This window comes from Eptesicus fuscus, chromosome 6 (assembly GCF_027574615.1).
Source record: "Eptesicus fuscus isolate TK198812 chromosome 6, DD_ASM_mEF_20220401, whole genome shotgun sequence".
NCBI classification, from domain to species: domain Eukaryota; kingdom Metazoa; phylum Chordata; class Mammalia; order Chiroptera; family Vespertilionidae; genus Eptesicus; species Eptesicus fuscus.
The window spans coordinates 101,175,040-101,202,811 of NC_072478.1; the positions used below are offsets into that span (position 1 = coordinate 101,175,040).

Sequence of the window (27,772 nt, forward strand, 5' to 3'; positions counted from 1 at the left end):
AAGAAAGCATCCAACCAACCCCACTTAAGTCATGAGCCCATCCCTGGACTTGGAGAGGGTAAGGTCCCTAATCAAATCCACCTGAATGTAGCCCTTGGATGCAGAAGATAATATTCTTCTAGGAAGGAGACTGAATTCTGGGCAACCAAAACATAACACATGCCTAAGATAATGGAGGGGATGAATGGACTTATAAAAGCAAGAAGACATGGCAGCCTCAGAGGCTTTTGGGAGATCTTAGGGGGGAGAAAAGGAGGAGTCAATGTTTCCTAACAGCCTCAGGTCCCACAAACTACCTAGAGAAACTAACCCCGGTGTCCTGGCTTGGCCCCACACAGACAAGGCTAGGATAGTTTGCCAAATTTGAGCCAGGAAAATAATGCTTTAAAAAAAGGCAACAAGGAAAACAAGACACAAGGTCTGAGTTAGCATGCTTGCCTATAGTTACACAGCAGAAAAAAAAAAAAAAAAAGAGGAGAGACTCAAAGAGGAGAAGGGCCATGTGGATATCTGAGCAAAATGGTTACTCTGGGGTCAAAAGCCAACTGGGGTAATTAACACCCACTTCTCATGTGTTCAAATGGAGTCCTGTCCAAAGCTGCTGGCCTGGGCCTGTGAGCGGATTTTCATGCGAGGTTCTTTATCCCAGGACAGTGTCTTCCTAGATCTAGGCATCAACATACCTTAGCATGTAGTGAATTGAGAAATTAGGCGACTGTGAGATATCAACATTAAGTAAATAACTGCTCAATACATAAATTCATGGCTGAATCAATATAAAAGAATTACAATTGTTAGCTGAGGCTACTCAGTTTATAGGTAAAGTCCCTACTGTGTGTGAGGGACTGAGCAAGACGCTTTACATAATGGGCTTCCCATCCTCACAATAATCCTAAAAGCACTTACTACTATACCCATTTTACAGATGAAGACCCTAAGACTCAAAGAGATGAAAGGACTTAGCAGTCACAGAACAATAACAATGGGATTCGAACTAGATGGATCAACGCTGAGCATCTTTGTGCTGACCACAGTGCCATGATGCCTCACAATGTTCATTAGCATCAAGTGTGTACTGGGCATTTTGTCTGTATGATCCCTAATTCTTAGGACAATCCTTGAAACGGGTTTTATTGTCTCTATTTTTTTAAATAAGAAAACCGAGTCTAGAAAGACCAAGTGATTTGTCAAAGGGCACATTTTAAACACAAAGTTTTTTGAATCTTTTGGCTTTGAAGCTGAGGGTCTATCCACCTATCCAATTCAACTCACTTTTTGAAAATGTGTTGACTTAGTGTTATTTTCACAGGCATTGCACTAAGCCACAGAGAAAGGCACAGCTCCTGCCATTAAGATGCGTTTACTCTAGTTAAAAGATGTGTTACACATCCCAGGAAATACAGATGATAGTTATATGGCTGCGCAGGTTTCAAAACGTGATGGTACAACTGTTCTCAGAGCTGTGAGCCTCCCCTCAAGAAGTCAGACACCTCTAAGGCCACCATGCTGCAGGCAAGCTCAAGCCACAGAGAGAGGTCACAGGGAGGCACTGCAGTCAACAGTCACAGTTGAGCTCAGCCTTCAGGTCAACCCAGCCTGGGGTGCCAGATACGTGAGTGAACAGCGTGCAGGTGATTTGAACACCCAGCCATTCAAGTCTCCCCCAGTCATTCCCACGATCTTCAGCTGAAGACTCAGACATCAGGGAGCAGAAGGAAGCCATCCCTACTGAGCCATATCCAAAATCCTGACCCAAAGAATCACGGAGCATAATAAAATCATCATGCTTTACAGCACTAAGTCTCGGGGTGATTTGCTAAGCAGGGATAGCTAATCAGAATAATGGTTTTTAGAGTGGTTATTTAATGCCAGGCACTGTCCTCTGAGCTTGACATCTATTACCTCATTGGACCCTCCCAGCAGCCCAATGAAGCAGGCTATTGTTAAAGAACATGCCCAAGATTGCTTAGCTTGTGATGCGTTCAAGCCCAGGTCACACTAACTCCAGTATTGATTCTCTAAACTGCTCTGCTACAGAGGAAGGGGAATTCTGTCTGTTCAGAAAGTCTACAAAGCCCAAAGCCAGTCAGTTTTAAGATACACCAACTGCTATTTTTGAAACTAAACATCTTTTTCTTTCCTAATTTCAGAAGGCTTACTGTGGAGCTGAGCTAATTATTTAAGCCTTAATCAAGGACCAGCCCCTCCCTGAAGCAGCTGTCCTGGCCTCTCTATTGCCTCTAGCAAGTCTCTTGGGTTGGCTGAATGTTGGCTCAGGTCTAAACCCCAAATCCCAGCCCCCAGAAGTGAGGATGCATAGGGCTTGAAAGGATCCTTGGAGATCTTCCAGTCTACTCCCCTCATCCTCTTTAAAGATGAGGAAACTGAGGCCCAGAGAGGTCAAGGGACTCGTCCAAGGTCACTCAGTATGTCAGAGGTACAGCCAGGTCTCCGCATTCCCAGGCAAGTGTTCTCTCCACTACACCATGCTGCCGTTGCTAAAAATTCCCCAAGCTGCCTCCTCCAGCCCTCCTCTCCGCAAAGCTGTTTCCCCCACACACAACTACACGCAGTCACATTTGGCAGGAGGTGCTATCGGCCCCACTCTGCTCATGAAATGCTGTTTTGCAATGGGGCCTCTTTGTTCGTTAGCAACACAGACAAAGAAAACTGGAGTGCAGTCTTCTCGGAAGGAGATGTTTCCTGTTTTAGAGGCAGAAGAGAGCTCCCTGACTGAGGAGGGCTCGAATCAGCATGCAGCTCCAGTCGGAGAGAACCCGGAGGAGATTGAAGTCTTTGCAAAATTTCTAGAACATATAAGGAGGACCCATAGCAGGAGGAAGCTTATGGGAAACATTTCAGAAAGTATTGACATGTATGCCTAACCACGGTGAGCGGCACACTGGTTATTATCATCAGGGTTTATGAAGGAGTTGGGGGTGGGGGGAGCACTAGGGTCACTAAAAACTTCCGTGAAGAAAGTGGCCTCCCCATTTTCGATTCCTGCTCCAATCCTGGTTCCCAGTATTCCTTCCCTTAGAGTTTCCCTAATAGAGATCTTCCCGTTCTAGACACTAAACGAGCTACCTTGGTGCTGAGAGTTCTCGGGATATGATCTGCAATTAGAAATCACTCTCTGGCTCCACATTAGTCTTTTTTATATATACTACATTTGGACCCTCTTCTTGTTTCCTATGTCTCTGAGAGATCTTTATTTAGGTCCAAATGCTGTGAAAGAGGCTGAGGGGAAAGCAGGGGACACTTCTCACGAGAGCAGCTCACACCACAAAGGTGAGGACCCCTCCTCTTAGGGTCTGAGACATTCATCTGTCCAGGTGTGCTGAGATCAGAGGGGAGGGGTAGACCAGATGATCTCCAGAGAGACCTCAGAAGCCCGAAAACATCTTTACTGGGGGAAAAAGATGAGGGGGGGAGTGGGGGCAGAACTGAGTTCCGTGCCAGAAATTCAGGACTTGCAAGCTGGCAGCGATGGAAAGAAATGTGCCAACGACTAACAGGAGATGTAGTGCGTGTGCTCCTTAGGGCTACTGCAAGCCGCACGTCTCCCATTCCGAAAGACCAGGTGAATGCTGCCTGAATCACACGCCCCTGCATGCATCCATCACAGGTCTCCAGGCACAAGGTAAGATCTCCAAAAAGCAACTGGGCCAAGTGACCATTCTCAGACCCTTCCCCTCCACGCTGAGCTCCCCCACAGCCTTCCCCACTCCTAGGCAAACCTGTCCACATAGCCAATTTTAGTCCAAAGCCCCTTCCTTCATTTCCCCTGTGGATATCCCTGCCTGCTTAAAGCTAAGCGAGAAGAAGACAGGAATTAACACCATCGGGGAATAGTGTCCAGCAGTCTAGTTGTAGCTTGGACAACCCAAGAGGGGAAGGCAGCCTCCCACAGGAGGCCTTGGATCTTGTGATGGCCTCGAAAGCTGCAGTGCTGTGTGTCCGTGTTTACGAAATGCTTCTCACATAAGGTCGCTGCTCTACAGAGTTAGGATCCTAATAAAACACAGAACTGTGCTGTTTGCCAGCTTGCTTCGGAGACATACTTGAATGCTTTCTCAGAGACAATTGTTCTCAGAGTAATATTTTCCCCAGGAGTTTTTTAAATTCTATTTGTACTATTTTTTTAAATGAGGTGTGAATTTTTCTACATATTTGTACCCACTGAATGGGCTGAGTGGGGCTTGCTTTCATCTGTGGTTCCTGAGGGCTTGGTGTTACATCCGTCATTGTTCTAGCATTTCCCCCGCCATCCCATAAATCTCCGCTCTGAACCTAGCACGGTGGCCTTCAGCTTGTCAGTCATTTTGGTGGGAAGGTACAGCCCAGACCGATTTCCTGTTATTCTGAGCTGTTCTAATTATGAGGACATTTCTCTTGTTATTCATCATTGTTCCTGGGACATAGTAGGACCAAATAGCTCCTTTAAATGACTCCATCCTTCATGGAACCCCTTATTTGGTTCTGCCTTCTCAGCAATTGATGCTTATTAATTAATAAATAATTATTAACTCATTTAGGCAAAAAGTCCATTAAACTCCACCTAGTTGGCTTGACGACATGGCTGGTGTGAGGCTATGTTTGCAGTTGGGAAAGATTCAACTTGGTAAGAGTTCGAAGACCTGGTGACTCTGAGCAAGGCTTTTGAGCATCGAGTTTCTTATCTGTAAATGCAAGATTCTAAAATGAACCCTGATCATCTTTCAGATATAGGATTTAGTGGTTAAAATCAGATATTATAGGTGGACTCATTAAGGTATTTGCATAGCACTAAATTTAGGAGGTATTCGTAGATATCTGATCTCATTTAAATACTGCATTAGTTCCATAAGAGAAGTGTCATTCCTACTATTCTAAAGGCTACAAATGAGACAACTGGGACTCAGAAAGATACTCCTGCAATGTCCCACAGTTTTTAAAGAAATGGTGAAAATCAGGATTCTGCCTAGGTCTTCTTACTCATTTAAGGCTACATCAAAGTGTATTCCCCACTGGTCCCCATTAATACTACTTAGCAACCCCCACATCTAAAATAGTTTTCAACCTACATTCTAGAGTTGAGCAGAGATGGCGGGGGGATGGGGAGGGGGAAAGGATCTCAGGAAAGTGCTAGACCGTCCAGAAACTTCTGCAACACATTTCGGAGCAGGACAGCTCTCCAACAAAATCATCATCACTGAGCTTTCAACCACAGAACAACCTTTTCATTTCTCTGCACGGGCTGCAGGGAGCTCAGGAGCATGCTGTACCTCATCATGCACAGAGTCCAGCCCTGGAGTACCTCTACACACCACCCTGGGCATCACACGAGGCTTCAGATGCCCGTGAAGATGAAGTCTGAAGTTGTTTTCAGGACTCAGCCAATAGGCTGGGAGTATCCAATTTCCAGTGAAGGGCTCTGCCACAAAAACCTTCCTGCAATCCAATCTCAGGACCTGAGGCTTAGGTGGTGAAAGTCCAAATTCAGTTACTGAGGCTATGGAGCTCCATGAAGGGCAGGAGAGAGCAAGAAGCCAAGCTGAAAGGGTCAAGGCAGGGGTCAGGGGTCACCTAGGCTCAAGGAGAGATGTGCAAAATGCAGAAGTCCATGGTCAAGCCCACAAACCTCAGATGAGAAGCAATTCATGGACTCTACACCAGGCAGACCAGCCTGAGTTAGGGCATACACTAATTGTAGAGGACAGGGGAGCAAGGAGGAACTACGGGGCAGACAGGATCTAGGGAGGCTGAAAAACTCAAGAGGGAGTCAAGGTGGGTGGTTAAATGTGCTGGCAGACTTTCAGGAACCACAACCCACACTGCTGCCAAACTGCAGAATGAACCAGGGGTCAGGAACCCAGACTGGCATTTCGGACACGAGAAGAGGAGTCTGAGCCCACACAAGCAGTGATAAGCCATGAAGAGTGAAGCCACATGAACTCCCACCAGGATGCACCTCACTTCCGTTCTGTTTCAGTAGGACCTGATCTCAGCCTGGGGGAGCCTGCAGGTCACAGCTGAGAGAGAGAGTGAGTGCTCCATCTCACTGGAAGGAAGACAACTCCTGCCCAAAGTAAGCAGGCACTTGTGGAGGAAAATACTGGTCAAGCAAGTTCATCAGAACTGTTCTTGGAGGATCTATCCCCTCAAATTCAAAAATTAAAAAAAAAATAGTAATAGTAATTAGCCACATAACCACAGTGATGTTGAACTACTATTCTGGATTCTGTTCCAAATGCCTTTGTTAGATAAAACTTCCTAAAGTGCGGCTCCCATCATTTAAAATTGGGCTCATGCCCAATCGGTTCCATGTAACCATGAACATTTGTGCATCTGTATCATGTTCTCATTTCTACCTATGCAAACCCTAGTCAAGCTCCAAGTCAAATACCACTACTTCCCCATGATGGCTCTTTCACCAGATGTCCAGAACTTCGCATTGGCATTCCTCTCTAGATGCCTTGTGTCAGACAGGTGCTTACTGATTCAACTGGGACTCATTTTTCTCCTCTGGTTGTCCTTTGAAATGGAGTTTAAATGTCAGAGAAGGGGCTGACTTAAAAGACCTGAGAGGAATGACATGACCAGTGGTTGGAGCAGACCTGAGCCCAGCCTGACTGGATGAATGCTGATTCACCTGCTCCTACCTAGGGAAGTTCCTTCACCTCTCTTAGTACAATGAGGACAGCATGAGTTCCTGCCTTGCATGACTGCCAGATTAAGTGAGCCCATGCATGTAAAGTGTGAGCACAGTGCCAGGCACACAGAGGGGCTCACTAAGTGGTAGCTATGGTGATGGCGGTGGTTCTTTACAGGGATTTGGGGAGAGCCTCTAGGCCTCAGTCTTTTATGCTTCATCCTCCCTCTCATTCAGTCCCAGCACTACTCAAGCAAATAAGCCCAGTGCCAATGGGCACCCAAGATGGTAAAGGAAATTACTGAGAGAAACTGAGGCTTCTCAGATGAGCTCTGCTGTTGACCGAAGGGCCCAATTTCTCAAGCTAAAATATTTTTTTCAAGAGAGAATAGCACACATACACACCTACGTACACACACACACACACACACACACACACCCCTTATACTGGTAGGGCTTCTGGCACCAGCCTAATAGGTCAAGGATGAAGCTAAAGTTATGATGGAAAAAGTATCATGAGAAACAAAGAGTTTATAGAAAATTCAGCAAACAGAGGAATTAAGCATTAATAGGAATTGATTCCAGAGAAAACAGGAACAGAACCCCAGGGAAAGAAGATGCTATGGGCCAATAAGACCTCGAGATTTTTGTCCATCCCAGCCAGAAAGAAGAGGACAACATACTTATGGAATCCACACCCCAGACCATGGAGAGATTGGAAAAAAGCAGAGAGGACTCTGTTGATTATGAGAACCTGGATAAAGATCCATAGAGCAAGCTCACTGACATTGCAGAGGAAATGGGAAGAGGAGTGGTTAATATGCTGGATGAGAAACTCAAAATAGGAAGTGTTCCTGAAAAGCTGATGAAATGAAACTATTTGCCAAAATTTAATTAAGAGAAATGCAAAGTGTTGCACTTAGACTCCACAAAGTCAACTGCACAAGTCTGGGGTGGGGAAGATAGGGTCCACAGCAGGGAGGGCTGGGAGCCAGTGGGGGTGCAGTGAACAGCCTGGTTAAAATGAGCCAAGCCAGGGGATGGGTGTCCAAAGTGAGCACGTCCCTTGAAAACACATTGATGAAAGTCAAGATAGCGCGAGAGCGGACAGTCTCATTATAATATAGGCAAAGAAGATGGGAACCTATTTAGAGGAAGGTAACTAGGAATGGGGAGAGAACCTATCTCAAGTCTAATAGAACAGTTGAGGTAATTCTAAAAATGTATGGGAGAAAGGAGAAGACTTGGATAGGTGGGCGGTGAGAAACACAACAGCAATATGATTTTTGAAATCCTATGATTTGGAAGAAGAATTATACTTGCTCTGTGTAACAACAAGCAGTGGCAGATAAGTTCAACCCCAAGACAAAGAAAAAAATATTCTTAGAACTGTTTTTAAAAATGGAATAAATTGCTTTAGGAAGAACTGAGTTCCTCACCACTGGATGTAATCAAAGGAGAATGGCCATCTTCTCCAAAACTATGTTGGTGGAAGAGCAACACCCACGTGGTTGGAACTTGGACAGGAGAATCCCTTTCAACCCTGTCAATCTCCTTTTTTCCAAAACAGGCTTTATCCTGAGCATTCCCCGGAGGGAAGACTACCGTCAATGAATTATGATAGGAACACTTATGTACTGTGATTGAAGCCGTCAGTGTAAGTTCATTCAATGCTCCCAGCACCCTATGAAGGGGGTATTATTTTTCCCATTTTACAAATGAGGAAACTGAGGTCACCCAGCTAGTAAGCGGTAAACCAGAACTGGAGCCCTGTCTGGGTCTGGCGTCCACACAGTTACCCACAAATATCCTTTCCCCCCTCCCTATTTCCCCATATTGAGGACCTTTAGTCACTCACCTCTCCACAAATGATACAGGAAAGAGCTGAATGGATACGATGCTGGCAACAGAGCTACGAAGACCCCAGTAGTGGGGAAGAAAGTACTTCCTGTGGCAGAGCTGCAATAGCAGTTGTTACAAAACACAACCCAGGTCTTCGGAACAGAGAATCAGAGGTTTCCTATTAAGGAGGAGCTCCTTCCACCTGGGCGAGGCTGATTTAAATTTCAGGCTGGAGAGTCCCAAACAATGGAGAGCCTTGAGAAGTCCACACCACGCACCAGGCACGGCACCCTCTGCCTCTCCCCCCTCAGGAATGAGTGGTGGTAAAGAAAAGCTTCCATGCCTATTTTTGTTTTTGTTGTTGTTGCTTTCCAGCGGTTCCAAAAAGGGTTAAGACCACCTTGCATAATGAGGGTGGAGCATGCTAGGAAATGCAGCTGTTTCAAGTAAAAGCAGCCATGGAGGCAGACCCGGGAAGTCAGTACAAGAGGGTATTTAGGGAAAGACAGGAGGAATGAACATTGGAAAACAAAAAAGTCAGGGCCAAAAATTCCCTATGAAAATCCAATCCCCCAAAATAAATAAATAAGCTGCATTCCTTATTTAAATATACCACCAAGCAGCATGCCCATGGCAAAGATAGAAACCACTTCAGCCTTAATCCCCTCTTTGTGGAAGGGAGGCCAACCTGGGCTTAGCGAGAGAGGAGCGGGAGGAAAGCAGCTGGAGGGTGTTGGGCGCCGCCCACGTGCGGGCGAGGCAATCACCTCCACGGGACACATTCAGCGTGGGCATCGCAAACCTTCCAGCTGGGTGGGGCCCCAGCCATGGCCACCATCATTAAGAGCTTGTGGGGAACTATGTGCCAGGCACTGTGTGAAGCACTTCCTGTACATTATTTCAGTTAATCCTCCCCAAGAGGAGCGCTCGCCATGCACACTGTACAGAAAGAAACAAGAACCGGAGCTGAGGAGGCACTGCACTCCGCGCGGTGCTGAGCGCATGACTCCATCACCTGGGCCACGTGCACTACATGCCACGGGGCCAGTGCAATTATCATCCTTGTATCGCAGGTGTGCACATGTGGAACAAGGGCATTAAACAGCCTGCAGCCGAGTGGAGTCACTACCCAGGGTACAACAGCAAAGACATACCAGAGCCAGAATTCAAACCAGGATTCTGACAATCTCCCAAGAGCCCACTCCCGAAACTCTAGTCACTGGGCTCGGAAATCTTCTTGCCTTGGCCTTTTTATTTTAATTTTTTATTTTTTTATCCTCCCCTGAGGATTTTTTTTTTTGGTTTTTACAGAGAATTGAGAGGGAAGGACAGAGAGAAATATCGATGTGAGAGAAACAAATCAATTGGTTGCCTCCTGCACCCACCCGACCAGGGCTGGGGCTGGGAGGAGCCTGCAACCAGGGAACCTGCCCTTAACCGGAATCGAACCAGGGATCCTTCTGTCTCTAGGCTGACACTCCATCCACTGAGCCAAACCGACTAGGGCTACCTCGGCCCTTTTAGTTGACCAAAAAGATCCCACAACTCTCAGACCCATCATTCACACTTTCCAGGGGAGAAAAAACTCGGTGACAACAAACAGAACTGGGGAGAAACAATATAATAATCAAAATGGCAAAAGTGCAGAAATAATATAAGACCCAGATGATCAGCAAAAGCAACACTTAATAATGACCCTAACAAATACATCAATTAGTAGAAGAGCAGCCATCAAAAACTACAGAGAGTGCAGGATGATGCTGACGAGTTCCTGATTAGAAGGTGATACGATTTAAGTGTTCAGGATTTCTAGCTCTTTCCACGGGAATGTGCACAGTAGGAGTTTTGTAAGGTTGCTAAGCAATGCCTGGCAACCAGACTCTGGGGTGACTCACTCATTAGGAATCTTTGATAACTCTAGTAAGGGAATAATTTTAGTTCACAAGAGTCAAATTTTAGAAACCCTTAATAACTCATGAGTTACAACAACTAGTAAGTGGCCTTTAGCCATGCATAAAAATACAAATCTATAATTGCCCATTTTTCATTGTAACAACTAAAAATGAGACTTTTTTTGAGAAATCATTCACTTAGTCGACACATATTTGTTGAAAACCTACTATGTGCCAGGGACTGTTCTAGACACTAGAAGAGACATTACAGAACCAGAAATGGAAAACCATGAGTGCTATTCTAGAATTCTCTCAGGAAAATGAGGCTCAGAGAGGTAAAGCAATCTGTTCAGAGTTGCAAAGCACTGTTTCCCTGAAAGGCCACCTGGCCGTGTTTGGCTCAGAGAAGCCCCGTGATTCACCAGCTTGCCCCTGGCCCTCTGAGGGCTGGGAATGCCAGGACACAGGGCTTGGCTGTTGAGCATCTTGGAAAGTCTCCCACTTGACCTTGGGACCTCTGTGGTCAAGTGAGGGAAAGCCTATGACACAGTGTGGGTTTTTATTGGACCCAACCACTGGCGAAGCTTGCCGTCATCTGGAGTGATGGAGAAAATTAAGTTACCACATTCTCACGTTTCAGCCTCTCGCCCGTTTTCCTTCGCAAACAGGAAATGTTTATTTAAATACAGCAGTCTCCAGCATGTTCCGGAGCCAAGTGAAAAACCAAAGATGTCCACTCTTGCCCCGCTCAACTGTTCAGGCCACCACCTCGCTGTGGGTGCGAAGAGGGCCTCTGCCTGCCTTTAGGCAGGACGGGGAGAGGGGGCCCCACGTGAGAGTTCATTTTCATCTGTCTCCTCTTTTCCAGGCCGAGATTGTGGTTGGAGAAGAATTACATCTGTGGGCTCCTTTTGTGCTCAGAAGGGTAAATGCAACATCTGTTTACTCTGTGCTCCATGGTAAATGTTTTGTTTCAGGCACAACCATTCACTTCCTCTCCTCCTGTCCTCTATCTTTGCTACACGGATAATAAATTACACTGAATTCTCCTCTGCGTTTATTTAACTTTCTTGTGGGTGTCACCTCCTCGTTGAGGGGGAAAAATTGTCAGTAGTTTTTAAACGACAAAGAGTTTCTCTTTCTGTGAGATGTACTGACATTAGGGAGAAGAAGCTGGAACATAGACACCCAACTCTGATAGCAGCTTCATTACAAACAATTCAACAGGCCCCATTCCAGGCCTGAAGCTAAGTCCAAATGGTGACCACATTATCCTCACACAGGTTTTCTTTAATGGTGCACCACAAGCAGACACGGCCTCAGAATTTTAAAAAATGCCCAGAGAACAAAGCGTGCTCGCATGCGCGCTTACACACATACATACACACACACATAACACACACACACACATACACACACACACACACACACACACCCTTCAGAAAAGCCTCTTTGGGAGGTAGAGCAGCAGGAATGAAGAAGAGAGAAATGTTTCTTCTTTGTTATAAAGCACAGTGTAAACATGTGAGATCAGAAAATGAATTTTAGGAAGATCCCAAGCATCTGACAGCAATGCTGACAAAACATATACCCCATGACAAACTGAGCCCTGAGAAGTTCAGAGGGCTCACTAAAGGACGTTTCCTTTCCCCCTCCTTTGCTTACATTCTTTAAGTTGAATTGCAGGCTTTTTTCTGTGTATGCAATGTTTTTATACACAGTTACTGGAATGCAGTAGATACTCTAGTAACGTTTGTTGTAGGAAGGAAGGAAGGAAGGAAGGAAGGAAGGAAGGAAGGAAGGAAGGAAGGAAAGGAAGGAGAAACTTTTCTCTAAAGAAATCCTTTGCGTAGACATGCCAAATATCTCCCCAAAAGTGTACAGACTTAAAATGTTATATCTGAGTTGACCGAGAGTGAAGGGTGGTGAAGGACTATGGGCGGGCTGCTCCTAACCCTTACATTCATCCTGACCTAGCTTGCTCCTAAAGGCTACCCTTTCTCCCCAGGAAGGCAGAGCCTAGAATGAGGCCAGCCTTGCCACATCACCCCATTGCACCCCAAAGTGGCACCAGTGTCCAGAATCAAGGCAGCCAAGACTCACGTATTCCAAAGCACCTCCTACTCTGCCAATGCCTGCCAGTGACCATGGCTCCAGCAGGGGCCCATGGAAATGCCAAGGACTCCAGTCTCCGCCCAACTCTTCTCAGTTGTAGAGCAGATGGGAGCCCCCAAGCCACCTGAGTCCTCTGGGGTAGGGTGCTCACTGCAGTCCTGCATCTATGAAGCTCGTGAAGACATCCTGTGTGTCAGGAGGAGACGGCCCACTCTCCTCTGTTTCCCAAAATGCAACACGATTTTGAAAATAGGGGAGAAGTAGTCTCAAGACTCCCACAGGAGAGCTCAAGTCAACGTAAGCTAGCTGTTGTAACGCATATCTGAAGCAACAGCAGCAGTTGCCTATTCGAAGCCCCAAGCCCAGTCAGAACCCTCCCAGGACCCTTTGATTATAGATCTTGACCGAAACTGACTCTTGTTCCAAGGAGGTCCAGCAAAGTAATAGAGGTGTGGACTTAGGAACCAGATATGCTTGAATTTGAACACTTAACTAGCTACATGACTTTGAGCAAATGACAAGATGGCTTAACTGTAAAGTGAAATAATGAGCATTACCAGTATTCTATATAATAAAAGGTTAATATGCAAATTGACCGAACGGAGGAACGACACTATGACACGCATTGACCAATAGGGGGCAGACGCTCAAGGCAGGAGCTGCCCCCTGATGGTCAGTGTGCTCCCACAGGGGGGTACGGTGCAGCCAGAAGCCCTGAGCCTCTCCCACCTCTGCAGCAGCGCTAAGGATGTCCGACTGCCAGCTTAGGCCCGCTCCGTGGGGAGCAGGTCTAAGCTGGCAGTCAGACATCCCTCGAGGGCTCCCAGACCTGGCTGAGGGATCCCCACCTGCCCCCGGCCAGTGCACGAATCTCATGCACCGGGCCTCTAGTAACTAATAAGACTGTTGTAGGGAGACAATGAGATAGTACATGCAAACAAACTGAGGCAAGAAAAGCATTCATCAAACATTAGCTACAGTTATTTTTTCACTAACTCATTTGGAGCTTTCAGGAAAGCTCCAGGAAAAAGGGAGGCAGTTCTATTGTGTCTCCACCCAAGGATATATAAAGAGGAAGATTAGAAATGAGGTGGCAGGGGGTGATGACCAGGAATAACATGCTCTAGGACAATTCATCTCAGACTCAGCACCCTTCTCTTCCAGCCTAAAGTCAAGGAGGCAGAATGCATCTACCCCTAAGACATGTGGGGAAAGAGGATGGACAGAGAGCAAGACACAGAGGAAGTCTGCCACACCAGAGCAAACTCTCACCCACTTCTGGGCTGTGTTCCCAGGCCGGTTCCACCCTTTCTCCCCCCCCCCTTCCCTACTCCCCAAACTGCAGGCTAGGAAGAGCCCACCCTGAGTCCAAGTTTTGAATCTGGTCTGAGGATCAAAATGATAAATGTTTCCAAAACGTTGACATATGAAATGTAAATATTTGGTTGCACAATTGGGGTTAAAACGAGGGTCAATCCACCCCGCTCTCCAAGTGCCTCTCCGCCCGCCGCCAAGCCCCGGACCTGAGGCCGAGTGCGGTTTGTAAGATTACAGCGCTTGGTCTCATTTAAAGGGTTGTCAGCATTTCCATTCTCCTTCTCTGGCCCTTTCGGGTAGACATTTAGAAGCGAGCCATAAAAATTCACCCTGACTGCAGCTTGGCATCTCCGAGGCTGCGCTCCAGGCAGGGCGTGTTTTGCGAGCACCCTCTCTGAATTCGTTTGGTTCCTCAGAAGTTAGACCTTCACACACACACTCTCAACTTTCCTCGCCAGGGCAGCCAGAGAGCGGCTGGCCCATTCTGCTCTCCAAGCGGGTCACAGTCTCGGGCCCTCTCTTCCTCTCTCTGCGCCTGACGCCCCATCACCCTTTCTCCTCGGCCCCTCTTTAAGAAGCTCGGATCCCTTATCCTCACTCCAAGACCTCCTGGGCTGAAATGTTCTCTTCTCTGTCTCCTGCCAGCATTCTCCTTGGAAGCTGTCAGCCGGGCCGTGTCTGCAGCCCTCAGCCCCGGAGAGGCACTGCTCTTTGCCTATCGCAGACCGCTCTCCCCAGACCTGCCCAAAGCCACAGACCCCTGTCAGAGAGTGAAGGATCCCAGCCAGAGGAGGGTGAGAGCAGAGACTGCCTTCAGCTTGGCCAAAGGAAAAGGCAGAATCTGGCGCCTGGGGGCCTCTCCGTGGAACCCAGGTGGGTGGCCCGAGTGGGGCGGGGCAGGGGTACTCACAGGCGCTCGGCGTTGCGGGGGATGCCGCGAGGAACCGCCCGGAGGCCCAGCCCGTGGCAGTCCACGCTGGCGGCAGAGCAGGTACACTTGGTAGGGCAGGCGGCGGTGGGGCCCCCGCTCAGGACACTCGCCAGCGCCAAGGCCAGCGCCAGGCGGGCGCGCACGGTGGCGCCGGCCCCTGTCCGCCCGGGGGCCATGGTGTGCAGGGGCCCGCGCCCGGAGGAAGCTGCCTCCGTGGGGCAAGATGCGTAGAGCCCCGGGAGACGCGGGGGAGCACGGACGGCCTGGGGAGCAGGCGGTAGAGTTGGCGCGGAGGAGGAGCGAGCTCGGCGCTCAGGCGCACGGGGCGCAGGAGGAGCGGGGCGCGCCGGGCGAGAGAGAAGGCAGCAGCTCCATCGGCGGGGCCGATGCTGCCCCGCTGCGCATCGCTTGGAGTGCCCAGGTGCCGAGCGCCCCCTGGCCCCGCTGGCCCGCTGCCCGGGGTGCAGACCGGGTCGGGGACCTGGGGCGGCAGCGCAGTGGGGCGCAGTGCCCGAGGAGGTCCGCCTTGGAGCTGGGCTCGAGAACCCGGCAGTGGCGGCCTGGGCACAGGGCAGCCGGGTGAGCTGGCCGGCGCTTGCTCTCTCCATTCACTGAGCAGGGCAGACACCAGAGACGCGGGCCCACCCCTCCCGCCCCCCACAAAAAACGCCAGCTCCGCCTCCCATTGGCTGCGCTGCGCGTCATGTTGACTAAGTTGAGAACTTTGCTAGAGCAACCGAAGCCCAGAGGGAGGGGGCAGCAGAGGAGGGAGAAGGAAGGAAAGGAAAGGGTCTCGGCCGGCGGGGCCCCAGAAATGGGACTCATTCACCAAGGACAAACCGGGCTGGTGGCGCTTTTTCTTTAATCTGGCACTGAGCTAGGCACTCGGCTCACATTTTTTCTTTCGGCCCCAACGCCGTCCCGGCAAGGGGGCATGTAAGTGCCCCATTTTATAGATGTAAAAAAAAAAAAAGCTCAGAGAAGTGACGTGACTTGCCAGAGGTCACACAGCTACTAGGAACCCCAAACGGCTGCTCTCTCTAATTCACCCACGTTTTTACATCACAGTCCATCAAAGCTGCATCGCTACCACATCAGCAAAGATCCTCTAAGATCCCACTAATCTTGACAAAGATCCACAACTTATTCCTAAAGGACCTACTATATTGACACGAATGCACTCCGCAGCCACACATGTCACAGAATATGGCTGTCCGTGTTGTTCAGGTCGCTGATGACAAGCCCTACCCCTGTGCCTGGCCTGCTTTGCCCAGACCCAGTGCCTGCTGTGCTCGGAAGAGTAGTGATGCTGTCTCCATAGTCCTTGTACGTCTGCAAGGTGACCCTGAGCCAACCATGCCACATCTGGGGCTTCCTTTCCTCAAAGAAAGGGGGCCACAGCCCTGTGCCCCCCTCACTGGGTAGTGTGGGGGGGCATCAAAGAAGAGAAAGTGTTTTTGCAAAACAGCCATTCACAGAGGAGGCAGCGCCTCTGCCCCCAGCGCCTTCCCACTTCAGTGCCTGCTCTGAATTGGCCAGGTCTGAGCTTTTCCAGATGCCTGTGGGGAGGAGCTCATGTGGTAGAGGCTCCATAAATACCCGTAGGAATGATTTTGTTTGTTTGTTTGCAGGCAGAGAGCAGGAACTGGAGGAAGTATTGCCCAGACTTCCTTGGGGTCTGCTCACACTGGAAAAGTCTGAATGAGCCCTGCTCATCCACACATTCACACATACACACACATGCTTACAAACACTCAGGCTCACACTCATACTCAATCACACACACACATGCACATGCATTCTCAGAACACAAACACAGTATCACATGTACCAACGACGAAAACTACGCCACTGGGCACTCTTTCCTTTTCTTTCATAGAAACGCTATTCTGATTCCTTCTACCTCATTTTCCTTGAGGAAACTTTCAATTATTTGACCACATCTTGTGAATATATAGTGGAGGTGCAGATTTTATTTTATTGTACTTAGCAGATTTTCAAAGTCTTAGTTCCAGGCACCTAATTGTACGTATGTGCATACACATATACACACATGCACACTTCAGCCTCCATCATTCATAAACACATTAGGTGCAATTTACAGCTGTTATTCTTGGGAACAGCTTTCCTTACATATGCTGTTGTGATCGCCCTCTGGTGGCCATAGAGGTCTTTGGGTCTCTGGTCCTTGGGGTGACTTCAGCATTTAAGAACTCTAACCATCCTTTCCTCTGAAGCTTTCCTCCAAACCTTGAACCAATTTAGTACCAGGTCTGAGGCAGATGAGAGAGCTGGGCAAAGGCCCAAGGGCACACAAGCATCTCAGACAGTCTGGAGCAGAAAAGAGTAGGGTTTTCTTTGTTTTCCCAAATGCACACTAGAGCATGTTCTGAATCCCTTCAGGCTGGGCCTGGGTCTGTGCTCTGAGCACAGTGGGGAGGGGGAAGCTGTGTTTCCATTTAAACTGCTGGTGGTTTCATGAGCCACTATACCTTTAGGTGACTTCATAGGCATTGAAACATGCTTTTCCCTGGGAGAACAGAGTACAGGGGTCAATCATCCCCAAGGAAGAGGCAAGTGTAAGAAACAGGACGTACACAGGACACTGGCTCCACAGGATCAGGGACTGTTTGGGCTGGAACAACCTCAGAAATCACCTAACCCAGCATTTCTGCAAGTGCATTCTGACAACTACTAGTTCTGTGTGTTTCTTCATGGCTTCATCATGGGGTGGGGGTCGTTTCCTAGGGCAAAAAATAGAATGAGAAATGCTGCTCACTTTCACCTGTCTCAGAGATTTGCATCACAGATGCGTGAATTTAAGACCCCAAGAAGTACTGTGGTAAGGAGATTGGATTAAGATGTATTTAACCCTGTTTTCCAGGATAGCTGATCCCTTTACATGTAAACTTAAAATTCTTTGGACTATTTAGAGAACCCTCAATATCATTCAAATCTGTATGAACTAACAGGGAAACCAAGTCTCAAAGAGGGGAGAAGTCTGGGTAAATCCTTGGGAAGTCAGGCTGTTGGGTCAGATTTTTTTTTTTTTATGTCTAAGTGTCAAAGATGTCTTTACACTCTGTGATGTGATTTTTTTTCCCCAGAGCTCCAGAACCAACATTCAGATTTTTCTCTTTTTTCCCCCATAGGTTTCTCAAAGCAAACTGCCTACCCATTCCCTCTAGATAACCCCCTTCAAACTCCTCTACCTGTTTTCTGTGCCTTGGTAAAAGGCACCATCATTCATAGGCCCGAGAATAACTACTTGAAGTTAAAAAGGCCTTTGGGTGGCATACAAAATTTATAAGGGGAAAAATGAAGGACACTTTAGAAAAGATAAGAACCCAGGTAGGATCTAGGTGTCAAGCCCAAGATTTCCAAATTCCCAGGAGGGAAAGACTAATTGGCCTGACTTAGGCCACATGATCACTGTCTTGGCCAGAGAAGACGAGAACCTATGGGTGACAGTCCCACGGAAACTACACTCAGCTGGCAGGTAGGAGCAGTGCTCTCAAAGGAAAACCGGGGAGCTGTCAGCTTAAAAAGCAGGGGGTTGAGAACGCAAAACAGCACCAAAGCACCTTTCCTCTGTCTCACACCACAGCCATGCAGTTCCCGAGCCCTGTCAGTTCTCCCCATCATTGTGTCTTGAGTTTGTCCCTCTTCATTTTGGGGCCTCCTGCCATTGGTCAGATTCTGCATGCATAGCCTTTGCTCATATGGCACCCACATCCATTCTCTAACTTTGTTTGTTCCACCAATCCATCCTTACTCTAATGATCAAAGGATTTTTTTTCTAAAATGCAAAAAAAATGTAATCCTGAACTTGGAAGTAGATTTCTGCCTGTACCACCTCATCTCCCATCAGTCTCTGACACCACTCAACATCTCCTGGATTATCCTTCTCTGCTCTTTCCTATCTGGCAAGCACAGACTCAGTTTAGCTGGCCATTTCTCCAGGAAATCTCACTGGTCCAGACTCTCGAATCCTCAAGGGCAGTGGCTCCATCCATTCCATTCACTCCACCATTTTATTATAAACACTTCAAGCATACAGAGATGTCTAATCCATTTTTGCATGCCTGATACCTAGAGGTACAAATAAATCTTTGATGATTGATGAGTGAATAAATGAACAAATATGTGAATGAATAATCTTCCTAGTCAGCTAGCTTATTTGACATTCTCTTGTTGCAGTTTTACTTATTTTGATGAGTGTTATTTGCTCTTTTGGAGGAGGAAGAGGAGATTACGTTCTTCCAGAATTTCTGGGATGGGTGTTGAAAATTATACCCCCCACTCCTTTCTGATTGTTTGCTCCCACCCCATTGACAGTTTCCATTTGTGCTGGTCATTCTCTGGTAGATTGTCCAGGTCACTCTCTGCCCACTGTCACCCTATTTATTCCCTAGGAGGCTGACCTCTATGGGCTGCATCACCTCTATGGGAACTAGCTCAGAGAGCTGGAGAAGAGGCCAGGACTTCCCCCACAAGGACAGCAGTTTGACAGTGGTTTACTTCCTCTACTGAAGGTCATAGTTCATGTCCTCTAGCTACCATTCCCGCCCCCTTATCTCTATAGAAGGTAGGAGAAGACACAGCTTCCCACTGTTGCTAAACCTGGGGTAGTCCCCCATCCCTTACTGATTCCTTAATCCTGACTCACTTTTCTAAATAGTCCCTTTACTCACTTTCTTCATTTACTCCTTTCAGTTATGTCATCTGTTTCCTATTAGGGACCCTGAAACTGGTACATTACTTCATGGAGCCACTGAGGCAGATCTTGGAGGAGCAGGTGAACAGGGAGGGAGTGGAGGGAGAATCCATGAAAACTCCAATTTGGGATTAAAACTGTGAGCTCTATTAAATCCTCCTTGGAGAGAGAATAACTCATGTACATGAATTTTTAGGTCATTTCTGGAGATCAGGATTAAGGGAAAGTTGTACCTGGGAGGCAATTTTTTTAAATGCAAATTGCTTCTTTCTTTCTCCCTTGAGAATGAAGGAAATAATAAAGGTTTACTGCCAGTTAAACTATTGAGCTTCTCCAAGGGGCAGGATCTACTCTGACTAGATAAATATTTGAGGAATTAATACACAATTTAAAAATATATAACCGATCCTGGAGAAGAAGATAGAGCCACAGAACTCTCCAAAATCCAGATCCACCTATAGTGGACAAGCATTACTTGGTCTTCACTCCAACCGTGTAACTGTGGTTGAGAACTTTCTTATTTTTATGTGATCTTGCCAGATGTGGGGTCAGGCTCCTGGTCCTCAGTGCCAGAGTGCTGACCTGAGAGGCTTGGCAGACCGGTAAGTGCAGTCATGGGCTTCTCCAAATTATGCAATGAAGATTTGTCTCATATTTGAGCAAAGCAAGAACTATCACTGGGGAAATGGCTCTCCAATTTGAGGAGTATTAATCACCTAATTAACCAGAACACCTGTTCATAAAACTCAATCCACCCAGGGAACTAAATTAAACAAAGTGTGAGGATGTGCCACACAGACTTGGTGGTGGCATCTGCATTCTTGGCTGGCCTCTTTGGCACTGGGGTTCACAAAACTCTCTAGCCAGCTGTTAGGCTTGACAGAAACTTCAGAATGCCAGACTTGTTTAGCAAGCAATGATTAGTGCAAACTCAGAAAATTCCTCTTGCAACTCCATGGATGCCCCTGATGTGCTTGGGCATGTTCTGAGTGTTTTACATACAGTAATTCTCTAATCCTCACAACAACCAAATGAAGAAGTCCCCTACTGTGGCAAAGTTGGCTGAATGCTCACAGATCCAATTTCTTCTTCCTGGATACACAGGAAGACTACATTTCCCAGCGTCCCTTGCAATTAGGTTGGGGCCATGTGCCTCATTTTGACCAATGAAGTATGTGCAGAAGTGATGCATGCCACTTTCAGACTCGGTCTTACATAATCAGGCAAGCCTTTCTTTTTTTGGCTGGACAAATATAGGGTATCCAGTGAAGGATCAGAAAGTGCCCTGAGATAACGGTAATGCCACAGACAGGAAGACACTAGCATTCCTGAATCAATACATAGAAGGCAGTGGCCAAACTTAAACTCACCATTGAGATTTGGGGGTTGTTTATTATAGCCATTAGCATAAATTACCCAGGCTGATATATCAGTGTAACCTTGGCAATTGTGTTTTCCCAAATCACAAAGGACCAACCTTGTGGAAAGCTACTATTCTATGTGGTATGATTTCAGAAACAATAGGAAATTCTCCCCTCCCCCAAATAGTATCTCTTCCTACTGGTTGAGAAAATGCTTTTAATCAGTAACCCTCATTATCTTCCCTTAATTTATTTCTTATTTATTCATTCAACATATATTTACTTCCTAGGTACAGGTAATGTTATACATGACACAATGAGACAAAGTAAACGATTGCACTCTCATGGAGTTGAGTATGGGCAGCTGATGTATAATAATCAATTAAACAAGAAAGTAAATATATGATTACTAATTATGAAGTTTTGGGACGGGAATTAACAGGGTGATGGGATAAAGACTAATTGTGTCTGGCAAAGTTTCAAAAAAGTGGTCAGGGGAAAAAACTTAAAAGATAAGAAGCTAGCAGTGATGTAAAAAGGGATGGAATCAGTAGGTCACCAATCCAAGAGACAAAGCAGCATATGCACAGATCCTACAGTATAAGTGGGCTAGTTGGAGGAACATAAAGAAGGGAGGGCACTATGGATGAATCCTAGAACATAAGGGATACCTGTTCTGGGAAGGTGAGAATTATTTCTCCTTCACTGTTTTATTGACCCCAGTCTATGTGAAATGTTACAACGAGTGATATTACTTCTTTGATTTGTGTATGAAGAGAAACCTAAACTCTTGGATTAATCTGACCTAACATCAATTCTATTGCAGTTCCAGGGGTTTTTGCATACAAGGGGGCTGGTAAACTAATTAGGAGATTTGTATTAAAGCTATCTGTATAGGCAGCATCACATTTTTTTCACAGCTTTTAAATTTTTCAAATTAGAGCCAGAAATTTGTCAGATCATATTTAAAATAGTAAGACCCAACTGGATGATAGCTATAGGAATTCCACTTTAAATAAAAAGACACAAAGAGGATAAAAGTAAAAGGATGAAAAAAGAATACAGCAAGAAAACACTAGTCAAAGAAAGAGTGGCTATAATAACATTAAACAGAGTAGATTAAAAATACGCATTATTTCTCTGGATAAAAAAGGGATATTTCATAATTATAAAGGGGTCAATTCACCAAGAAGACAGAAAAATCCTAAATATGAATGCACCCAACAACAGAGCTTCAAAATACATGAAAACAAAACCTAGTAGAACTAAATGAAGAAATAGACCACTCACAGTTATAGTTTGAGGTATCCACATTCTTATCTCAGTAATTGCTAGAACAGGCAGACAACAAATCACTAAGGATATATTAGACACTTGAACAACACTAACAATCAAATAAGCCTAATTGACATTAAGAGAACTCTCCAGCCAACAGTGGCAGAATACACATTATTTTCAAGTCTTCTTGAAATATTCAACAAGATAAACTCTAGTTTGGGCTATAAAGCAAGGTATAATAATTTTAAAAGGATTCCAATTATATGAAAATATTTATTTGACCATAATAGAATTATACTAGGAATCACAGACACAGGGATATGTGGAAAATCATTTAAAATGTTGAAAATCAAACATCATTCTTATAAATAAACCGTGGTGAAAAAAGAAATCACAAGAGAAATTAGAAAATATTTTGAAGTAAATTAATCTGAAAACACAAATTATGAACATTAATGGAATGAAGCAGTGTTTAGAGGGAACATTTTGTCAGTAAATGCTTATATTACCAAAGAATGGAGGTTGAAAATCAATAACCTAAGATTCCACTTTTAAAAACTAGATAAAGAAGAACATGTCAAACCCAAAGTAAATGAAAGGAAGGAAATTATTAAATAAAAAGCAGAAATCACTAAAATTGAAACAGGAATGCAATGGAGAAAAACCAATGAAATCAAAATTGTTTCTTTGAAAAGATAAATAAAATAGAAAAAATACTTTAAAAATAATATTTATTTAAAAAGAGTGAAGACAGCCCTAGCTGGTTTGCCTCAGTGGATAGAGTGTCAGCCTGTGGACTGAAGGGTCCCAGGTTCAATTCCAGTCAAGGGCGCATGCCTGGGTTGTGGGCTCGATCCCCAGTGCGGGGGCATGCAGGAGGCAGCCCATCAATGATTCTCTCTCATCATTGATGTTTCAATCTCTCTTTCTTTTTCCCTTTCTCTCTGAAATCAATAAAATATATTAAAAAATAAAAAGAGAGAAGATATAAATTATCAATATTAAGTATGAAATAGGGGATATTTCTATATAGCCAACTAATATTAAAAGAATAATAATAGACTATTATTAAAAGCTTTATGCCAAACATTTGATAACTAGAGGCCCAGTGCACGAAATTCGTGCACGGGAGTGTGTGTACCTCAGCCCAGCCTGCACCCTCTTCAATCTGGGACCCCTTGAGGGATGTCCGACTGCCCATTTAGGATCGGGCCTAAACGGGCAGTCAGACATCCCTCTCACAATCCAGGACTGCTGGCTCACAACTGCTCGCCTGCCTGCCTTCCTGATTGGCCCTAACCGCTTCTGCCTGCCAGCCTGATAACCCCCTAACCACTCCCCTGCCAGCCTGATTGATGCCTAACTGCTCCCCTGCCAGCCTGATTGCCCCTAACTGCCCTCCCCTGCAGGCCTGATCCCCCCCAACTGCTCTCCCCTGCAGGCCTGGGTCCCCCCCAATTGCCCTTCCCTGCAGGCCCGGTTGCCCCCAACTTCCTTCCTCTGCTGGCCTGGTCACCCCTAACTGCCCTCTCCTGAAGGCTTGATCGCCCCCAACTGCCCTCCCTTGCAGGCCTGGTCCCTCCCAACTGCCCTCCCCTGCTGGCCATCTTGTGGCGGCCATCTTGTGTCCACATAGGGGCAGCCATCTTTGACCACATAGGGGCAGCCAGCTTGTGTGTTGGAGTGACAGTCAATTTGCATATTACTCTTTTTTTTCCCCAATTTTTTTATTAAGGTATTATATGTGTACATATTTTACCATTGCCACCCCCCACCCCACTCCCATATATGCCCTCACCCCCCAGAGTTTTGCATCCATTGGTTATGCTTATATGCATGCATACAAGTCCTTTGATTGATCTCTTATCTCCCCCACCTCTCCCTAACTTTCCCCCTGTAATTTGACAGTCTGTTTGATGCTTTACTGTCTCTGTATCTATCTTTTTGTTCAAGTTTATAATGTTCTTTATTACCCATAAATGAGTGAGATCATGTGATATTTTTCTTTCATTGACTGACTTATTTCACTTAACATAATGTTCTCCAATTCCATCCAGGTTGCTGCAAATGATGAGAATTCCTTCTTTTTTATGGCAGCATAGTATTCCATTGTGTAGATGTACCACAGTTTTCTGATCCAGTCATCTGCTGACGGGCACCTAGGCTGTTTCCAAATCTTAGCTATGGTGAATTGTGCTGCTATGAACACAGGGGTGCATATATCCTTTCTGATTGGTGTTTCTAGTTTCTTTGGATATATTCCCAGGAGTGGGATTACTGGGTCAAATGGGAGTTCCATTTTCAGTTTTTTGAGAAAACTCCATACTGTTCTCCACAGTGGCTGCACCAGTCTGCATTCCCACCAGCAGTGCACGAGGGTTCCTTTTTCTCCGCATCCTCGCCAACACTTGTCGTTTGTTGATTTGTTGATGATAGCCATTCTGACAGGTGTGAGATGGTACCTCATTGTTGTTTTGATTTGCATCTCTCGGATAATTAGTGACGTTGAGCATGTTTTCATGTGTCTCTTGGCCTTCCTTCTGTCTTCTTTTGAAAAGCTTCTATTTAGGTCTGTTGCCCATTTCTTTATTGGATCATTTATCTTCCTTTTATTAAGTTGTATAAGCTGCATGTAGATGTTGGAAATCAAACCTTTATCAGTGATGCCATTTGCAAATATGTTCTCCCATGCAGTAGGCCTTCTTGTTGTTTTGTTAATGGTTTCTTTTGCTGTGAAAAAGCTTTTTATTTTGATGTAGTCCCATTTGTTTATTTTCTCTTTAGCTTCCATTGCCCTAGGGGCAGTGTCAGTGAAGAATTTCTTTTGGCATATGTCTAAGATTTTGCTACCTGTGGATTGCTCTAGTATTTTTATGGTTTCCCGTCTTATGTTTAAGTCCTGTATCCATTTTGAGTTTATTTTTGTGTATGGCGTAAGTTGGTGATCAAGCTTCATTTTTTTGCATGTATCTGTCCAATTTTCCCAACACCATTTATTGAAGAGACTGTCTTGACTCCATTGTATGTTCATGCCTCCTTTGTCAAATATTAATTGAGCATAGTGGTTTGGGTCAATATCTGGATTCTCTATTCTGTTCCACTGATCTATATGTCTGTTCTTGTGCCAGTACCAGGCTGTTTTGAGAACAGTGGCTTTGTAATACAGCTTGAAATCTGGTATTGAGATCCCTCCTACTTTATTCTTCTTTCGCAGGATTGCTGTGGCTATTTGGGGTCTTTTTTTATTCCAGATGAATTTTTGGAGAGTTCTTTCAAGGTGAAATATGCCATTGGTATTTTAATGGGGAGTGCATTGAATCTATAGATTGCTTTGGGTAGTATGGACATTTTAATGATGTTGATTCTACCAATCCATGAACATGGTATGTTCTTCCATCTGTTTACGTCTTCCTCTATCTCTTTTTTCAGTGTTCTGTAGTTTTCCGTGTATAGGTCTTTTACCTCCTTAGTTAAGTTTATTCCTAGGTATCTTAATTTTTTTGGTGCGATGGTAAATGGAATTGCCTTTTTAGTCTCTCTGTCTGTAAGTTCACTATTGGTGTATAGAAAGGCCATAGATTTCTTGGCGTTAATTTTGTATCCTGCTACATTGCCAAATTCATTTATTAAGTCTATTAGTTTTTTGACGGAGTCTTTCGGATTTTTTATGTACAATATCATGTCGTCTGCAAATAAAGACAGCTTTACTTGTTCTTTTCCAATTTGGATGCCTTTTATTTCTTCTTCTTGTCTAATTGCAATGGCTAATACTTCCAGTACTATGTCAAACAGGAGTGGTGAGAGTGGGCATCCCTGTCTTGTTCCTGTTCTTAGGGGAAATGTTTTTAGTTTTTGTCCATTGAGTATGATGTTTGCTGTGGGTTTATCATATATAGCTTTTATTATGTTGAGGTATGAGCCTTCTATTCCCACCTTGTTGAGAGTTTTTATCAAGAAAGGGTGTTGGATTTTGTGAAATGCTTTTTCTGCATCAATTGATATGACTATGTGATTTTTATCTCGCAATTTGTTTATGTGATGTATCACGTTTATTGATTTGCGGATATTATACCATCCTTGCATTCCTGGGATAAATCCTACTTGGTCATGGTGTATGATCTTTCTGATGTACTGCTGGAGCCGATTTGCTAGAATTTTGTTGAGGATTTTGGCATCTATGTTCATGAGGGATATTGGTCTGTAATTCTCTTTCATTGTGTTGTCTTTATCTGGTTTTGGTATTAGGGTGATGCTGGCTTCATAGAAGGAGCTTGGAAGTGTTCCTTCCTCTTGAATTTTTTGGAATAGTCTGAGGAGGATAGGTTTTAGTTCTTCCTTGAATGTTTGGTAAAACTCTCCTGTGAAGCCATCAGGCCCCGGGCTTTTGTTTGCCGGAAGCTTCTTGATGACTGCTTCAATTTCGTCCATAGTTATTGGCCTATTGAGCTCTTTAGATTCTTCTTGATTGATTTTTGGAAGGTTATATTTTTCTAGGAATATGTCCATTTCCTCCAGGTTGTCCAGTTTGTTGGAATAGAGTTGTTCGTAGTATTTTGTAACAATCCTTTGTATCTCAGCGGGGTCTGTTGTTATTTCACCTCTTTCATTTCTGATTTTGTTTATTTGGGTCCTCTCTCTTTGCTTCTTGGTGAGCCTGGCTAGAGGTCCATCAATCTTGTTTATCCTTTCAAAGAACCAGCTCTTGGTTTTGTTGATCTTTTGTATTATTTCTTTGATCTCTATGTCATTTATCTCCGCTCTGATCTTTGTTATTTCCTTCCTTCTGGTTACACTGGGCTTTTCTTGCTGCTCTTTTTCTAGCTCTTTGAGTTGTAGGGTTAAGTAATTTATTACCATTGATTCTTGTTTTTTGCAATAGGCTTGTAGAGCTATGAACTTCCCTCTCAAGACTGCTTTCACTGTGTCCCATAGATTTTGGATTGTTGTGTTTTCATTGTCATTTGTTGCCATGATGTTTTTTATTTCTTCCTTGATCTCTCTGGTGACCCAGTCATGGTTTAATAGCATGTTGTTTAGTCTCCAAGTGTTTGATTTCTTTGGATTGTATTTATTGTAGTTGATTTCCAGTTTTATGCCACTGTGATCTGAGAAGACGCTTGATATAATTTCTATCTTCTTGAATTTGAAGAGACTTTGCCTGTGACCCAGTATATGGTCTATCTTTGAAAATGACCCATGTGCACTTGAGAAGAATGTATATTCTGTGGCTTTGGGGTGAAATGTTCTAAAGATGTCAATTAATTCCATCTGGTCTAGTGATTCATTTAGGATTGCTGTTTCTTTGCTGATTTTTTGTTTAGAGGATTTGTCCAGTGGTGATAGTGGGGTATTAAAGTCTCCTACTATGATTGTATTGCTATTAATCTCTCCCTTGAAATCTTCCAGGAGTTTTTTTATGTATTTGGGTGCTCCTATATTGGGAGCGTATATGTTTACCAGAATTATTTCTTCTTGTTGGATTTCTCCCTTTAGTATTATGAAGTGGCCTTCTTTATCTCTTGTTATGGCATTTACTTTGAGGTCTATTTTGTCAGATATAAGTATTGCTACCCCAGCTTTTTTTTCATCTCCATTTGCCTGAAAGATATTTTTCCATCCCTTCACTTTCAATCTGTGTGAGTCTCTTGTTCTGAGGTGGGTCTCTTGTAGACAGCATATATATGG

The 27,772-nt window shown here is 45.1% G+C and overlaps 1 protein-coding gene across 1 annotated transcript in view; it reads right to left on the reverse strand.

Moving 5' to 3' along the window:
- Positions 1-15,323, reverse strand: part of SLIT3 (slit guidance ligand 3) — a 526,414-nt gene extending 511,091 nt beyond the window's left edge. The window contains exon 1 of the mRNA XM_008147633.3: positions 14,711-15,323. Within this exon, the coding sequence (XP_008145855.2) occupies positions 14,711-14,907 (197 nt within the window). The 5' untranslated portion in view covers positions 14,908-15,323. The remainder of the gene's footprint in view (positions 1-14,710) is intronic.
- Positions 15,324-27,772: the final 12,449 nt, after the last annotated feature.